The following is an 18,888-nucleotide window of genomic DNA, read 5'->3' as shown; positions in this document are numbered from 1 at the left end:
TGGTTTCTCGGTTTTGTTTTGTTTTTTTTTTAAACTAGAAAAAACACACAGAAAGTTTCCCATGTCCCCAGGCTGAGCTGTTTTGGGAATGTGCGCTGTGCAAAGAAATAACCTGATAAAAATGGAGCCCGCAGATGTGAGGAAGAAAGGCTGATCAACTGGAGACATTTCCTGTTAACACATGCATATTAATTCTCTCTGCTTATTCAGTACAATCAACACATTTTAATTGTCTAACAGACTTGAGTGTAATTTTCGAGGGTTTACACATTTAAAGGGCTTTAAGGCAATCTCAACTTAGAAATCCAACTGGGTTTTGTGAATTCAAGATCGTGTAACTCTTATGTCAATGAGCTGTTCTGCCAGTGTTCTCTTACCTGTTTGAATGTGAGGAGGAAGTCAAAAAAGTTCTTATTCAGGCTTTCTTTGAGATGTGGAGCCACTTCCATTCCCACCTGGAGCCAAACAAAAGAAACTACCTTGACTATGGAAAAACAGGTTGCAAAGAATATATACGGTAGGATGTCGTTGTTATAAATTAAAAACATACACGGAAATAAACGTAGGCACAGAGAAGTCCAGAAAGTTTTTATTCTTTTTCCTTATCTGTTTTCTTATTCAAGAAGCATGGATGCTTTTATAAGAAAAACCACAGAAGTTATTTTTAATGGAAAAAAAAAGGCAACATTTGCAGTAATCATTTTTGCAATTTCCCAAAGGTAATGAATGTATTTCTGAATAGATGACCAAGAAAACAAATCAATATGGCACAAAGGAAGAATGTACTCTTAAGACTGTGTATACAGGGGGCGTCTGGGTGGCTCAGTTGTTAAGCGTCTGCCTTCGGCTCAGGTCATGGTCCCAGGGTCCTGGGATCGAGCCCCGCATCGGGCTCCCTGCTCCGCGGGGAGTCTGCTTCTCCCTCTCCCACTCCCCCCACTTGTGTTCCCTCTCTCGCTGTGTCTCTAATAAATAAATAAAATCTTTAAAAAAAAAAGATTGTGTATACAGCATTCTCTTGCTCTCAAAAAAAATGATAAACACACATGTGGCTGCACTTTTATTAAATGAAGCAAAAAAGACTCTGGTGCGGAAGAGGGTCAGCTGGGACTTCACTGTTACATTGTTAAAATACACAGATTCATTCTTTGCTGGGCAGTCATGGAAGCAGACAAGTTTTTAACGTATTTTAAGCAATTTTATACAATACGAGCATGAAGCATAACAATGCTATAACCCACTTGCTCCCGCATTCATTGCTTAAAAAACAGACTGTAAAATTGCCAGCCGAAAAAAATGTGCTAATCCTAGAGAAGGCAGCCAGAGCCCTGGGGCCGGATGGAAAAATAAAGGTATGAGCTATGGAGGGGAGTTCATGTGTTTCATGTGTTCAAAACAAAAGCATCGTGTTCTTTAAACCAAGCCCCTCAGATACACCTCAATTCCAAGTTGCTGCTTTAGCACAAAAACAACTTTGTAGGAGAAGGTGCTTCTCTGGGACCCGATTTCTTCAAATGGGGACAGATTTCTGCCACTCACCTCCCCCTACTTGAGGTCATGAAGATTAACAATAATGATTTTTTTTTTTACAGACTGTGAAGAATTCCTTTGAGAAGAATTATGCGAGATCCACTGCGGTGCTAAATTCCAAGGGCAGCTCCATGGCTATTGAGGATGTTTTCAAGGACAAGCAGTAGATTAAAAAAAAAAAAACTAACAACAAATGTCAGAACACAGTTCTACTGTGTTCTATTGTCTTTCCTTCCACTTAATCATATCGTAGAAGAGACAGTAATTATCTGTTAGGCGACAGCAAAGGAAGGCCCAGTGGACAAGCAATGGTGATGAGCTGAAGAGACCGTGACTTAGCAGAGGAGTTAATCATACTTTCCTTTAATAAACAGCTTCGAGCTCCCCCCCACGCCCTGCCCACTCACTGCTTTTCTGTGTTTTATTTATTTATTTCCATCAAGACAAATGAGCAGCTTGGAAATCTGCTTGGGTCTGAAAGATTTCTACCCAGAGTAGCAAGGGTAGTAGCTCATGATTCCCATCTGCTGTTTCCACCTGCCTGGCATGCATTTCCTATTTCTGGTATCAGCAAGTTGGATTTGTATTTGGGGAAGCAAACCTCCCTCTCAGACCATGAGGTCTGTGGAGGAGCCGGATCCACCCCACCCTGAGGTCCAGGGGTGGGCACATGACCCAGGCCTGTTCAGTGGGCATATCACATCCCATGGCCACAGTCTGTGGATGGGCAAGTAACCCAAAATGGCTCATTGAGAGCCCTGAGACTCTGGCTGGCATTTCTAAGGTTCTCCTTCCACTGGGGTTCAGTTAGGAGGATGGGAGCCTGGGGCTGCTGAATAAGCCACAGAATGAAGTCAACACAGAGGACAGCCGAGCTGAGTGACGAAGGAGAGCACAGTTCTTGACAACACTCTGAAGACCCTGGATCTAGCCATGCCTGAGCTACCCCTAGATTCTTTAGACACACAAGCCAATAACCCTCCTTTTTGCTTAAAATAGTATGAACTGGGTTTTTGCCGCTTGCAGCTGAAAGAATGCAGACTGTCTCTTATTCTTTTATGTCAAGAGACTTAGTAGCTACCCAACCTGGGCAACTGATGCAAAGCCTGGGTTGACAAAGATGATTTCCACAGACAAGACTGCATTTTATCACCAGTCTTCTTGGGATGGGTTCATCGTCACCAAAGTTTAAAGTTACCATGTGCCATTTTATAAACCAGAAACATGATCTTTCCCCCAACCTGTGCAACTTACTTCCAACTTTACAACTCAACAGGTCTGCAAAGAATGTACATTTCCACCTTTTTGATTTCTCTTCAATAACCAGAATCATCCTCATTAATACACACAGTGACTCTAAGTCTTTTATTACTCTATTATCCAACTGGGGAGTCAAATAATGTGCTATGTCCGATGAGGGGAAAGGCTGTGGAACACAAATATGCAAATGACAATATCCTTGCATCTCCCCCACAGGACCCAACAGTGTTCTGCACACAGTAGGCCCTTAGCAAACACGGACCCAGGAGGAATATTCATGCTTCAATATATTCCAAAGCTGAAGCTCTAGGAAACATATCTGATATTCCTGTATGAAAAAAACCCACCCCAAGTTTCAAGCAGATGGCAGGACCTAAACACTCTGGCCTCTGTTACCAACAGGGACTAGGTTGCCCTCAAGTGAAAAGGTTTTTCTTTCCTTCCTGGTATCAGGGAACAGACCTATAAAAAGTGTCCTTCATAAGGATGTTTGCTATTCACTCTGAGGGCACTGTCTGATTTCTTTGCGACATTGACACCACAGGGCTTCTGTCACTTGCTAGATGTCACGTAAAGTCAGTCAAAGGCTACCGGTTCTCGCCTTCTGATTTACAAATAGGAATGATCACTGGCAAGGGCTGGGGGAGGCCCTGTAGCTTTGTCCTCAAAGAAGTCTGCAGTTCATCAGGACCCTACAAAAGAGGGGCATTAAGCCCTCCTTGAGGTGAAGAATGCTGACGGGACTAGCAAGGACGACTCCCAGGGCAAGCTGATGGCTGCAAAGCCCCCATGGGAGTTGAAGAAGAATTAACCAGAAACTCTCCATGGGTTGCATTTTTCATAAATGAAAAAGTCTGAAATAGAAGCTTCATGGTGCTTTGAGAGAGAAAAAGGCTAAGTGATCTACAACCAGGACCACCTCCCCAGTCTGAACAGCTAGAGAGAGAGGCCGGGAGCCCTCTGTGGCTGGGCTGCACAGACCCTGACACCTGTCATTGCAAGTGGCACCTCACCCTGCCCGACAGCCCCCACCAACTCGCACCCTGCGCCAACTCCTGAATGTGGGAACAGAGAAACTAATAAAACAACCCGATCCAAGACAAAAGGAAAGCCGATTTCAAGTCAATGAAAAGCAGCCTATCAGCCAAGAGGCCTTGGGAGCCTCCCTCCCAGCAAGAACTGGAGAAACAATTAATTCTGAAAACCAGTTCATTTGTATGAAGATGACCTTAGACGCACCCTAATTAGAGTGATGGTAAGTGGGCCTACTTTAAAATTAATTTTTAGAAGAAATCCTACAGCTCTGCTTTCCGTGGAAGAGCCGTGTTCTAAAATTAGCTAATGAAGTCCTTCTTGTAGTGACTTGTGAGGTGCCGGGCAGCAGAAGCCTACGTGAAGGAGACAGGCGGCAGCCCCGTCTGTGAGCGCGTGGGGACCCGACGCCACCTACCCGGCACAGATAGGCCCTGGCGTACACGGACACGAGCGGGTCTCCGATCCCGCGAATCATGCACGTCAGCCGGGGCAGACATTCTGAAATCCCCCTGTTAGGAACAAAAAGAGGGCAGCATTACACCCAATGGGAGCAATCACTGTTCTTTTATTTTTAACCTAAAGATAAAGCTACACTTCCTCAATGTAGGGGGGGGGCACAAAAAGAATCAAGGTTCAGAGACAAACCAAGGCCAAAGTTGGCATTTTTCTAAGGCAATGTAACAAAAGTCTCTCTGGACACAATTCACTCACTGAGTGGCTTCTATCATCTTTACCATTTGCATGGGGCTGGAGTCTAACCTTTCCTTTTTTGCCCGTTTGAGGTCATATTTATTTTATTGGTTTAACAGTTTTCGTCCCCCAGTTATTTTCCATCTGCTGGTCACTCCTGATCTTCTCGATGTTCTCGCCGTGTCTATATTCCTTCGGCACTAACTTACCGTCCTCTGCCCCACTCCTTCCTGGCACCCAACTCCTGGCACCTCAGGCTGGCATCAGCAATCCCCCATCAATGTGAACTGTGACTGATTTATTTCTCCTGCAACCTGGGACTTGCCTCTGCCTCAGGCATTACCTTCCCAAATGGTGAGGCAAAATAATTTCTTTTCAGGGCATTAAGAATCAATTAATTCTGAAAACCAGTTCATATTATTCCTAAAAATACCCCAGACATCCTTAGATCCAAATCAAGTATATTTGGTACACATTCTAAACCCAATGAAAAGACTTCACTATGAAGCACCAGGAGTTGGCCCCTGGCTTCAGGGAGTTTATTATCTACAGGCTATTCAACATGACCTAGCATTTTGTTGGCTCTGCAGAAAACAGATCTGGTTTCTCCCAGCCCTGGAAACTACTCTCAAAACAAGGCCCAAGAGGAGCATGGGGCTCAGGGGCAAAGGCTTTTGCTTCTGACAGCATCTTCATCACCATCTTCAGCACCATCAGCAAATACTGAGCACAGGCCCACTGGGTGGCAGGCAGTGCTCTCGACAAACCCTCACCGACCTCTTTTTATGGCCTCGTTCACAGAAGAGGAAACTGAGGGTCAGAGATGCTTCATAACTTGCCAAGACCACACAGCTACTAAAGGCAAAGCGAGGATTCTTCCATGAACCACTCAATCACCTTTTCCTAGCTTGAGTTTTCTTCTCCATCAAATAGGAATTATAATGGTATCTCTACCTAATCAAGTTTCCACTTAGATCAGAGGAGAAAATGCACGGAAGGTGCTTAGCACCAGGTCTGCTACATGCTAAGTACCCCAATGAATGATAGCTATTACACTGCCGTGTGTGTGTGTGTGTGTGTGTGTGTGTGTGTGTGTGTGTGTGTATGAGAGAGGGAGAGAGAGAGCCTTCTTGAAAATGTTATGGTTCTAGACATTGAAGAAGAGCCTTACGTTTTGGAGAGGAACTTGTTACACTTCAGGATGGATGCTTCCACATAACTACAAAAACATCCTGTTAAGGAAGACATTTTCCAGATGGCCTGTTCCCTATGGCAAAGAGACAAGACCACTCATGAGCAGAACTTAGCATGACTTCTGGACACGGAACCACAATGGCTCTCACCAGCCTAGAGAATTGCATTAGCTAACAGCCTGTGGTTTCCATAGTTGGTTTTCAAGATTTCATACTTATTTAAAATACATTTTGGGGAAAAAATTGCATGCTGATTCACAGTTGCATGCTGAGGTTTTAAACTGTGTTTTGAGCACTTCCCATCGAGGCTTTATGGGGAAAGAATGAACTTTAGATAACCAAGATTCATTTGTGTATAAGTCAAACTCTGTTCTCCAAAACTGGCATCTGTGCAGGGAAGCCTGACCCTGTTCTTTCAAGTTTTTGGAACCAGAGAAAACACATAAAAATGAAGCATTTTAATTGAGAGAATTAATGTGGGAATGTTCCTCTAGGAAACAAAAGTCTGGTACATGGCATCATATTCAAAGAAAGAAAACAGAACACTATTTGGGGAGAGAGGAGTCCAAAGGCTTTGACAATGTGGCTGGCCCTGGATTTTCAAGCTAGCAACCGTAACGGGACAAAATTTTCAAAAGGAATTTCAGGGCGTCCCATCACATGGCTTCCATTAATGGTGCAACTCTTTCAGCCTATCTTTAAAATCATCAGACCAAAAAAAAAAAAAAAAAAAAGGATACAATCTTGGAATGAGTTCCCTGATGGAAGCAATCTTGAAAAACCAATTTAAGCATGTTTCTTTGGCCGTGTCATTTACATTCTCTGGAGAGAAGTGATCTGAAATACAAAAACAATACCCATCAGGATCTGTTACAGCTGCTACGGGTCCTGAGATAGGAGAACATTACAATGGACAAGAAGGGGTGGCCTCCCCAGTTCTTCTAGGTCTTTCCTTCCAAGTATTAATATTATTAGGAAACAATTAGTGACAGTGAAAGCTTACATATGAGGCTTTCCAAGTGCTGCTCAGAGTGCTTTATAGACATCAGGTCACCTCATCCCCACAACATCCCTCCACAGTACATACTTTTTTTTTTTTTAAGATTTTATTTATTTATTAGAGAGAGAGGGAGATAGCGGGCGAGAGAGAGCATGAGTGGGGGGGCAGGGAGGGACAGAGGGAAAAGGAGAGGGAGGAGAAGACTCCCTGCTGAGTGGGCAGCTCAACGCAGGGCTCGATCCCAGGACCCTGAGATCATGACCTGAGCTTTATTTTACTCTGACAGATGCAGAGACCAAGGCACAGACATGGTTAGGGCACACAGCAAGCAAAGGTCAGAGCTGCGATTCAACCCAGCTGGACACAATGGTGGAACCACCATCACCGACCTTGAATTATGAGAGCAACAAGACAGAAGTCAGGATCCCTGGCCGTAGGCTGGCTGCCCCACCAGCCCTGACCTTTTCATTGTTATTCTGAGTTTTCAGGCCCCGGCACCCAAGCCTGGTCTTGACATGCATCTTAATAAGGAATGGAAGAGCGTATGGAACAATGAGAACAACAATCAGCAACCCCCCGCCCCCAAGACTCATCACCAACAAGGCCACTGTGGAACTCTCGCATAGAGAAATGATTTCTTCTAAACCATTTCCACATATTGGATTCCCACCCCACCGATGGATGTGCTTTATACTTCTGGCATTCAATCACAAAGAGGGGGCACCTGACTGGCTCAGCTGGTAGAGCATGCAACTCTTAATTGCAGGGTCATGAGTTCAAGCCCCACGTGTGGCACAGTTTACTTAAAATTAAAAAAAATAAATAAAAATAAAAAAGGGAGAAGTTAATCGCTTTAGAAGACAACAAACGAATTCTAGCTTGTTGTCCTCATCTTCGTTGTGCACAGAGTCATTTCTCGTCCCTGATTCTGCTTTCTGCAACTTGGTGGCACACAATTGAGGTGATCGAAATTCCAAAAGAATCAGCAAAAAGATAAACCTCCAGGTACTTCTTAGCAGAGAACAGTCACTAATCACACTTGCAGATATTTTGGAATTGCAATCTCAAGTATTTATCTATTTTTGGATGTTATGGAATGCGCTTCATTCATTCAAGAACTATTCACTTGCCAGTTCCAAAGGGAAGGGAAATTACCATTTCCCATTTCCTGCCCTAAACCCATGCACTTAAAAGTAACTTTTTTTTTCAAGTTCCAAGAGATCCAGACAGGAAAAGATAAGGGTTATTCTTAAATTCATTTGTCAATCGTGCCTTGTAAAAAGGACGGGTGGGATTAATTTCCCTTCATAGGACTGAATCATGGGACCTGAAACCCAAAAGAAAAATAAGTCTCTGAGATCATCTAATAAAACCCCTCACTCTACCGACGAGGGAATGGAGACTCAGAAGAGAGCTGGCATTACCGTAAGCTACAGCCCACCAGCCCTGACAAGAGCCTTGTCTGCTGAAGCCCATGGTTGGACGTGGGAGACCCCGGGGACACAGAAAGGCAAGCTGTCCTGGGTGTCCACATCGCCTGTAAGCTATACAATAATCTGCACATGCCAATACAAATGCTTCAGGCTTTCCTTCCAGCTCAAGATATCATTTAAGAGAAAATGATGTTAAGGGAGGACTTTAAAATCCTGTAGCGAAGTGGGGCGCCTGGCTGACTCGGTCAGTAGAGCACGCAACTCTTCATCTTGGGGTCGTGAGTTGAAGCCCCATGATGGGCGTAGAGCTCACTCAAAAACTAAAAAATTGGGATGCCTGGGTGGCTCAGTTAAGCGGCTGCCTTCGGCCCGGGTCATGATCCCAGGGTCCTGGGATCGAGTCCCACATCGGGCTCCTTGCTCAGCAGGGAGCCTGCTTCTCCCTCTCTCTCCCTCTGCTTGTGCTCTGTCAAATAAAATAAAATCTTTAAAAAAAAAAAAACTAAAAAATTAACTAATTAAAATCTTGTAGCAAGGTAAATCTTACATGCCTATACTTCATTTACTCAACACAAATGTTTTAAGAACCAACTAAAAGTAGTATTCTAGGCTCTGAAGAGATAAATAATACACAAGACAGACCCTGTCCTCATGAAGTTTATATTCCAGCAGAGGGAAAAACATAATAAACAGCAAAAAGAATAAGCTAGCAAGCAAACAAATCAGGTAATATCCAGTAATAGCCAACACTGTGAAAGATATAAAAGTATTAGACTAGACAGTGACTTTGGGGGTGCAGTTTCATTAGACAGGGTGGTCCCAGAAGACTCTGGCAGAGGTGGCATTTGAGCTGAGCCCTGAATTGCAAAAAGGAGCCAGCCATATTTAGATGTGGAGGAAATGTATTCCAGGAAGAGGAAACATCAAGTGCAAAGGTCCTGAGCTAGATATTACCTCTGGTCAAAGAAAAAAAGCAAGCCAATGGGGTAAGCAGGAAGGAGAGAAGCAGGCACTGCACGCCAAGTCATACAGGGCTGTAGCCTTGGTAAGGAGCTGGAGAGTTTTTCTAGGTGCGACAGAAACTCCCTGAAGGGTTCTGGGCAGAGGAATGGCCTAACATGACATGATTTATACTTTAGCACTTAGGCTGCTTACACAGAGAATGAATTCAGAATGTGGAAATTAATTCAGAGATTTCAACGTAACAAAAAGCAAAGATTCTTCCTTCTATTCCCACTTATTTTTCTTTTATGGTGCTTCTTTTTTCAACCCTGAACTTCTGTGGGTATTTTAGGAGGAGGGAGGAGACCAGTGAGTCTAGTTCTCTTTCCTCTGCCAAGTCTCTACCCCAGAAGCGAGAGGTCTCTTTACATAACGGCGCATATAGGGATGTCATCTTAGTACGCGCCTCAAAGGCCAGGTCAATTAAGGACACTGCTTATCCAGATGCAGCCTACATCAGCCATGGGGAAAAACCGAAGATGGGAATGCCCACAGTTGACGACAGCTGCAACACGACAAACCCAAGTTCTTTCTCCCAAGATGGAAATAAAGTTACTTTATCACTTAGAGTAGACGGTCTCTCCACACATAGGCTGGATTAAGAAATGGTAGGGAAAAACTACCACATACAGTAGTATGTACTTTCCACGAACCCAAAGGACACTGGTATCCTTCTAAACTCATAAAATAGGTATGCATGCCTCAGTTCAAATTCCTGAAGGTGAAGGGCTCAAAAATTAAATTCACCAGTCAGAACTTGATTCGACTGGAAAGAATGAGTACACATGCCACCAGATTCCTCTCTGTACATAATTTCTTTAGGCAGAATTCCACAGTCGATTTCAAAAGCTTTCTTCATAATTATTGTTAAGAGACATCCCCCAAATCACTGACATTTTTGAGAGAAATTTGCCCTTTTCCCTCTCAGGTTCTTGGAACCAGAGAACACTACGTGCAGATGAAGATTTTCACTGAAAGAAAAAAAAATAAGAAATTATTTTCAAGAAGAACAGAAGCCTGATTTGCATTGCTCGAGGTAAAAAAAAAAAAAATAGGTATTTTGGGGAAGGAAGAGTTTCCGTGATCAAAGTGCTAATTAATAAATTTAGACAAGGACTGGAAATGAATACGAAAATAGTCTTTTATCTTGAACTTTTATAGTTTAGGTAGGAGGTTGTTAGTAATTTTTCCTTAACTGGCTCTAAAATTATTGTTTGTATCCTTAGAGAAAATTGGGAGGAAGGAAAATTATTGCAGTAGATGTAATCTCAAAGGCCTCTGGGGGTTAGACAGGTAACAAATATTCTTATGTGGTTAGGTGTAAAACAATAGGAAGTAGCAGACTGTGCATTAAAAAGCATGTTAAAAAATGCTGTTGGAGGGGCATCTGGGTGCTCTTGATTTCGGCTCAGGTCATGACCTCAGGGTCATGAGATCAAGCCCCAAGTCAGCTTCTGTGCTCAGTGGGGAGTCTGCTTGACATTCTCTCTCTCTCTCCCTCTTCCCCTCCCTCTGCCGCCCTCTCTAAAGTAAATAAATATTTTGGGGGGAAAATGCTGTTGTAGCAGTCAGTAGAGCATGCGACTCTTGATCTTAGGGTTAGGAGTTCAAGACCCATATTGGGTGTAGAGATTACTTAAAAATAAAAAGCCACAAAAAACACCTATTTGGGTTTAATTCTGCTTAGAGACAAGCATTTACTGCTGCTTACTTGTATGGCACACAAGTTGGCAAGTTTAAATTAAATAGGTGCACCTAGACTTCCCAAATCCTTAAAGCTGACAGAGAAGGCCTTTGCACTCAAGCTGGCCCCTGCCTACTTCTCCAGGCTCACTGCCTTCCAATCTTGAGATGCCTTAGAACATGGGAGGAGCGGTTAATAACATCACAGATGTGATGTGGTGTAGGGGAGGATCTAGAGCAGCACCAACCAATAGAAATACCACGTGAGCCATGTTCAAAGAGATTAAAACAAGTGAAATTTTAATTAGCAATAATCGCACCTAGGATAAACTTCACTGGCTACGATACTGCCCTGTGCAAAGCTTAAAACAAGTGAAATTTTAGTAAAATGCCTCATTTAACCCAATTCACCCAAAATGTCATTTCAACATGCCATCAATTTTAAAAATCATCAGTGAGATACTTCATGGTCTTTTGTTTCTATTAAGTCTCTGAAATCCAATGTATTTTTATACACACAGCACACCCTCCATTTGGACTGGCCAGATCTCAAGTGCCCCACATGACCCGTGGCCGCCATGTTGGACGGCACAGATCCAGCTTAAGAGCAAGGCTCCCACTAGCTGGCGACAGGGCTGAGGGCAAGTCCTTGGCTCTTCCCCCGTGGGTTTGCTCATCTGATACCAGATGACCCTTCCAGCCCCAAAGGTCTGTAGAGTTCTGTCTCTTTGAGAAAGAGCTGTATTAAATCATTTTTAAAATAACAGATACAGAGATGGATGAAAGAATTAATGAATAAGTGAACAGGCCAATTATGGGTTACGGTCGCTGATTCCATTATTTGGCTGAAAACAGGAGCAGTGGAAGCAAGCTTGTTGTGGTAACTTGTATGGATGAGAACGTTTCCTTACAGCAGCTCTAGAAACTTGAAAGGAGGGACAAGAAGTAAGAGAAGCCGCTGCTGAGAGTTCCATGTTGCCAGACAGATCGTCACCATTTATGTTACAACAGAGATTCATAATCAAGCTGTCCCATTTTAACCCCCTTAGAATTTAAAATGGATTGGCAATAAATTTAATGCACACATCACTTAAGTATCTGTTATCGATTCCTTTGACATTGTTCTTTAGCATATATAAAGTTGGTTTCTGCAATTTGCTTCTCAGGAGAGAGATGCAGGAAAAAAATGTCAGGCAGTGGAGGGATTTAAGTTGATATAAAAGGTCAGCTGAATCTAGTTGCAATATCTTTTTATTTTCCTGGATTCCAAGTACTTGCCCAAATTCTTAGCCAGGCCATTTGAAAACCTTCTAATTTTTTTTTAGAAAACTGAGATGATCAGAAATCTGCAAAGGTGTTTCTTCTACTTTTAACACACCAAAAACAAAGTAAATCTTATACTGAGTCTCCATAAATCCTGACTTGATAGAAACCTAATCACAACTCCAGGGCAGAACGAAACCAGTAGAACAGCTCTGACATTACCTGGTAAGACGCTGCGGTTATCCACACACATGGAGAAGATGCGTTCATACACGAGCTTTCCTGGGGAGAAAAGGACAGATGGTGTTAGCATCCCGCTCTTCAGGAGTGAACACTAAATAAACGTTTGTTAATTAGGGACGGAGCCGGCTTGGCCCAGAGCACTTTAACTTGTGATGGTATGCTGCCACCTAGTGGGACAAATTTTAAGCCGCGTTTCTTTTGTTTCTGTTTTTAATAAAGTGCGGACTTCTACTTTCTGCGAGGCAGGGAAGTCATCCTTCTCCCCTTAGAGAGGGAAACTTAGGGCCAAGGGGACCTCGGGCACCTCCATTCACTCATCAGCAAATCATCCATGTTGTGCTTCTAAGCCAGAGGCTGCAGATGGGCAGCCTGTGGGGAGAATCCAGCCAGGGATCCATTTTGTTTGGCCCACAACACAAAGGCCCACAAAGTGCTTTAACTTTTTTTTTTTTTAATTAGTTGCCAACAGGTTAAAAACTTCGTTCATGTGAAAAACCCGATTTCCTGCTTCTTCACAAATGATGTGCCAAAAATGGCCCATATCCCTACAGGATAAAAATGAGCTATGACAGGGGCACCTGGGTGGCTCAGTCAGTTAAGCGTCTGCTTTCAGCTCAGGTCATGATCCCAGGGTCCTGGGGTGGAGCCCGCATCACACTCCCTGCTCAGTGGGGAGCCTGCTTCTCCCTCACCCTCTGCCTGCTGCTCCCCCTCCTTGTGCTCTCAAATCTTTAAAAAGTCTCTTTAAAAAAAAAAAAAAATGAACAAGCTATGACAAATTAGTAGCTGACTCTTCAAATGGCATATATACCACCCAGTTTGTCCCAGCTTCCACCATGCTGTCTCTCAGCAACTGTCTAGGGCACTCATTTATGTGATCTGCCTGGTGCCCAGAAGCATCGAAATTTGAGATTCAACTAGCAAGTGCTACAAGGGTAGAAATTTGGGTCTGTTTTGCTCACGGATATATCCCCAGTACTAAGATCAGTGACTGGCACACCGTGGACGCTCAGTATTTGCTAGATGCATAAACATATTTTAGGTGATGTGGGTCCTAGGTCACTGCTGCAAGGACTCAAATCTGCTACTGTAGCTCAAAAGCAATCACAGACAATGTATAAGCAAATAGATGTGGTTGGTCATGTTCCAATAACAATAACAAAACTTTACTTACAAAAGCAAGTGGGCAGGGTAGACTTGGTCCACAAACCACCCCTTAATCTAGGACTAAAAGCTTTATTTATTCTGTGTTATTTTAGAAAATACTATCAACATCAAAGGGATAAAAATTATAGTTCTATTCCTTTCCTGGAGTCTTCCAAATCACCTTTAATGTCAAAAGTATTTCCCTAAGCCCTTGCGTTATTTTTTGCCCCCATAACCCCATCATTCAGGGAAGCAAAGAAACACACAACCGGTCCTCACATGGAAAAAGAGACAGACAGGAAGTTCTAAGAACGTGAAGTCAAATGACTTCACCAAGAAATGACACCAGGCTAGGGCAAAGGGCAGGAAGCCGCCCAAGAGAAGAGGAGCCATCTGGGTGCCTCTCCCAAGGGGGGACTACTTACATTACAATCACATAAAGACACCTGTTGAAAAGGCACATTCCTGGGGCCCACCTCAGAGCTAGTGCAAAATAGTATTTTGGAGGGTGAGGACTAGGAATATGAATTTTGAATAACCTTAGCTAGGCAATTCTTGTCTACACTCAAGCATGAGGACCATGGATTTAGACAAGCACCATGGGTCTCACAGCTAAAACTTGCCTTGGGCATGGGAATCTCTAAAAACAGTGACAAGCCCCCTCTTCCCTCTAAACTAGTGGTTCCCAACCTTGGCTAAACACTCGAAGCACCCGGGGCGCCTGAAAATAGGCTGGTGTCTGTGTCTATCCCCAGAGGTTCTGACAGAAGTGATCTGGGGTCCAGCTTGACCATTGGGAGTGTTTTTAAAGCTCCCCAGGTGTGCAGCCGAGGATGAAAACCCCTGCTCTACACCATCAGTTCAATTGAGAAGCTCCCAGGAAGCCTCAGGGAATAAACCCCAGTTCTCAAAGCCACCTGCCTTTTTCCTCCTGGCCAGAAGTGCTTTCCTTACCTGCGGCCATGGGCTCCCATGGCAGCCACACCTGGGGCCATGATGGGCCTCCTCTTGAGGACCACAGAACATGGCACTGGGACTGCAATTTTTACCTTGGGCCATCACACAGCAAGCCATGCTGGTCACCTCTCACCTATGGTACATGGACCAGACTTAAGAGCACAAAACGCCTTTACTTGCTCCACAAAAAGCCTGCCATCCCTCTAAAACCACAATGTGTATAGTGTACCTTCATATGCTAAGGGGCCTTCAACTACAAAATCATTTTTGGCCAAACGAGTTTGGTGAGTATTTTTTTCCTTTGTTAGGTTAGTGGACAGTCTTGAGAAATAATACCTGATCCTAGATTTATTTCCTTTCCCAACTGTCTTACAAATCAAGAACACTAAAATAGATAAATAATTTTCTGAGCACTAACTTTGCGCCAGGTACTTTCAAAGTTGCTTACATGATCCTGCCAGCAAACTCTTAGAAGAGGAAAAACGTTATATGCTTCCTATGTATTCTCTTAATTCCCTCCAGAAAACCCCAGAGGCAGCATCTATTATGCCCATTTTGCAGGAGGAAACCAAGTGTTTCTTGGTCAGATGCACTCGATTCTGGAACAGGACACACAGGCGTGGGGCGTGGGGCGTGGGCCAAGAGACTCCAGAGCCCAGCTCTGTGCTCGGTGACTCCAGTGAAATCTCCCTTGAAGTCCAGCATGCATCTTCCCATCTGCACATGCTCAGGGCCATGTCCCACATCCCTGCCCAGCAAGATGCTCCCACCTTCGGTCAATCCTGTCAACCACTAAACACCAGCCCGCCTACGGTCAAGCACCTCCCTACAGAGCACCATTAGGACAATGCACACAAGCCAGATCACAGCGCTCCGAACTTCCACACAAGCAAGGCAGACTGCCACCCGTTTTGTGAAAGGTGAAAACATTTTGTTACGGGCAGAGCACAACAGTCTCCTTGAGCACCTGCAGATGCAGTCTGCCTCACAATCCTGAGGAATACTAATCACAACAGGTCCTGACAAGGGCAGCCTATTTTCAGGCGCCCCGGGTGCTTTAAGTGTTTAGCCATGGTTGGGGACCACTGGTTTAGAGGTAAGAGGGGGGCTTGTCACTGTTTTTAGAGATTCCCAGGCCCAAGGCAAGTTTTAGCTCCGAGACCCGTGGTGCTTGTCTAAATCCATGGTCCTCACACTTGAGTGTCGACCACTGAGATGTGGAAGGAGAATGACGTCAAAGGCCGATACCTCATTTGAATGTTCGGTTTCAAAAAAGAAAAATACTCCTGGGGGCGCCTGGGTGGCTCAGTTGGTTAAGCGACTGCCTTCGGCTCAGGTCATGATCCTGGAGTCCCGGGATCGAGTCCCACATCAGGCTCCCTGCTCAGCGGGGAGTCTGCTTCTCCCTCTGACCCTCTTTCCTCTCGTGCTCTCTATCTCTCATTCTCTCTCTCTCTCTCAAATAAATAAATAAAATCTTTAAAAAAAAAAAAAGAAAAAAGAAAAATACTCCTCTGATACGAAATTCAAAAAAGGCTGTAGAAGGTATGAGGGAAGTTTCTCTCTGGCCCATCCCCATCCACTCCACGGCCCCCGCCGGCCTCTGAGGACTCCCACTGCTACTGAATTTCTTGGACATCCTTCTAAATGTTTCTTCAGGCAAATAAAAGGGAATGTGAACAAGTATTCTAATTTCTCCTCCTCTCTTACACAAACAGAACATACTTTACAGCTGTTCTGCATTTTGATTTTTTCACGTGATGACATATATACCCCGGAGATCTCTCCACACCGGAATGCAGAGCACACCCTCACTCTTTCTTGTGGGCTTCCTATGCTCCGGGGTACAGATGGACCCTCGTTTATGTAACTGGTCCCCCAGTGATGGCCACTTGGGTTGTTTCCAGGATTCCGCTATCACAAATGGGATGAATTCCCAGAGGTGAAGATGCCAGGGTCAAATTAACACACATTTGTAATTTTCATGGAGAGCAACATTTCCCCCATGAGCCAAGTACAAGAGAAACAAAACAGGTCTTTGACTACAGAGAAAACTCAGAATCCCAGGCCTGCCGCTTACTGCCCACCTTGCGACCCTGGGAGAGCTACTTTACTTCTCTGTGCCTCAGGCCCCTCACCTGTGAAATGGGGTCATTAGAGACCCCACCTCACAGGTTGTGATGAAGACAACGTAATGTAATATCTCTAAAGCACCCAGAACAGAGTCAGGCCCAAGGACATTATTTGTTGAGGGTTTATCACTGCTGTTACCAATTCTCAGCCCAGCTAATCTCTGGGATAGGGCAAAAACAGGCATGTGCACCATATCCCGGCCTGCCAAGGGAGGGGACTGGGATGATGCCAGCAGAGGCTGACGGATCGGCTGCCCAAAATTCTCACAAGGTTAATGTCCGGATCTGGCCAGGCTTGTAGGTTAGAAGCCGATCCATCGTGCTAGTCTCACTCAGAATGCTGACTCATGCAGAAGAAACTTGCAGGAGGCAGGTGAGGGAAACCAGAAGGCTGGTGTGTTAACCCACCATGACAAATAGAACTGTCAGGAGAACCAGACACAACCACCGACCTCTCTCCCTGACTGATGTCCTCGCTGCTGAAGGCAAGCTGCACATGGGGACAAATCAAGGCCCGAAGGGCGTATGACTGAGTATCTATTCTGAGAGCCTAACTCACCCAACCATTCTGCAAATCCATTCATTTTCTCCATCTCCGCCATCTCCCCAGCCTCCCACCTGAAGTGCTAGCCACGCTCCCTGACCCACCTCCGCCCTATAGTCTCAACAAGCAGCCAGTAAAACTTAAATCATCACATTCCTGCTCGCCTTAACACTCCCAGTGGTTCCTTATGTTCTCAGGGTCAAAGCCCAAGTCCTCCCAATGGCCCACAAGGCCCGCCAGGACCTCCAGCCATGTCAGCTCCTGAGCCACCACCCGGCACACCCCCTCCAGCCATCCCAGCCTCTTCAAACCTGCCAGGCACGCTCCTCCCCCAGGGACTTTGCACCCCCTGTCCTCGGCCTAACATGGCTGCACTCTCCCTCCCCCAGAGAGCATGTGGCTCATCTCTCCTCTCCTTCAAGCACTTGCTCAAATAGCAACGTCTCAGCAGGGCCTCCTGTGACCACCCTAACTAAAACCACAGTCTCCTCCACCCCTTACCCTCCTCTGTTTTGTGTTTTCCCTCCACGCTACTGATCATCATCTAACATACAATTGGGTTTACTTACTTGTTTTGTAAATCCCTTTTACCAGAACATTAGCCCCCAAAAGTGAGGATTTTTGTCTCTTCTTGCTGATACATCCTTGGCACTCCACAGAGTGCCTGGGCCACCTGACCCTGATTGGCCGTCACTCAGCCAGGCCATCTCTTCTTGGGGTCCAGTTAGCTCCCATCCCCCTGTCTTCTGGCAACATCATCACCTTTCTTGTTTGGGGTGACCCAGGCCTGGATAATCTGCTAATTCATCCTGCCAGATACCAAAAATGACTCAGAAACTGACTTGTGATCCAACCAGGCCAAGGAGATAGAATTCTGGGACTTTTCGTTGTAGGCTTGGAAGAAAAAAGCTCTTCCCTTGTCCTGGGACTACCGGCGGAAGAACTGATACAAGTGGAGAACACCTTGCAGAGTTTTAGAACGAGCAGACCCCAAGGGCAAGTACTAGAAAATACCAACACACTGTTTGAGTTCCTGAATCCAGAAACTACTCCTGGACTTTTCAACATAAGCCAATAAATACCCGCTTTTCCCAAGATTAGGAGTTAGACCTTTTTTATATCATTTGTTCTAGCTACTACACTCAGACCCCAGTCTCCTGTGAAGCAAATGGGGGTCTCTGCTTGATATTTTGTTTTCTGCCATACTAGATCTTTCTATGGGCTTCAGATGAGACTTGCTGGGTTGGGAGTCCACTGGTCCCTCCTTGGCAAGAAAGCAAATGTCTCTGTTCTGATCTGCTAGGTGTTGGGCTCTCAGAAGACGATTCTGTCTGCTAGTTCTTGGGGAGAACCTTGCCACTGAACATCATTTAGAGTTTATAGAGGGCTGAATGGCTTGATGCTCTGGCCACCGATGACCACCAAGGAGCACAAAAGCCCCCTGTGTCTCCAGAGGGGCCCCAGGCTCTTCTCTTCAGTCTAGATCATTCTGCCTGATGGGGAGAGCATGGGACAAAGGGCAGCCGTGACGTGGCAGGAAACCTCACAAGAGCTGTCATAATCGGTCCAGGCAGGAGAGGACTGTGGCTTGGACTATGGTGTTCAGTGAAGACAGATAAAAACAGACAAAGTGGAGGGACACCCAGGAGACCGAAGAACCTGGTGATGGACTGGACATGGGGCGCAGGGGAGAAGATTCTCACATTTCCAGCTCGGGCACGGGGTACATTCCCTGGGACAGAAACCCACTGCAGGTGCTGGGAAGAGAAGCCGAGTT

At 45.0% G+C, this 18,888-nt stretch overlaps 1 protein-coding gene and 1 pseudogene across 2 annotated transcripts in view; both read right to left on the bottom strand.

Annotated features, from left to right (window-relative positions):
• The window catches only part of VPS35L (VPS35 endosomal protein sorting factor like), a 115,023-nt gene that overhangs the window by 66,136 nt on the left and 29,999 nt on the right, over window positions 1-18,888 (bottom strand). For both annotated transcript variants that reach the window (XM_028091667.2, XM_028091668.1), the window contains 5 exons: window positions 12,312-12,371; window positions 6,449-6,545; window positions 5,687-5,734; window positions 4,241-4,334; window positions 378-455 (listed from right to left, as the gene is read on the bottom strand). In XM_028091667.2, coding sequence (XP_027947468.1) covers window positions 378-455; window positions 4,241-4,334; window positions 5,687-5,734; window positions 6,449-6,545; window positions 12,312-12,371 — 377 coding nt within the window. The remainder of the gene's footprint in view (window positions 1-377; window positions 456-4,240; window positions 4,335-5,686; window positions 5,735-6,448; window positions 6,546-12,311; window positions 12,372-18,888) is intronic.
• Window positions 11,116-11,190, bottom strand: LOC114199703 (U4 spliceosomal RNA; annotated as a pseudogene).

This window comes from Eumetopias jubatus, unplaced genomic scaffold (assembly GCF_037043125.1).
Source record: "Eumetopias jubatus isolate StellerSeaLion01/CBP00866 unplaced genomic scaffold, mEumJub1_p1.0 scaffold_12, whole genome shotgun sequence".
Lineage (NCBI taxonomy): Eukaryota > Metazoa > Chordata > Mammalia > Carnivora > Otariidae > Eumetopias > Eumetopias jubatus.
This window is presented reverse-complemented; position numbering and strand designations above follow the sequence as displayed.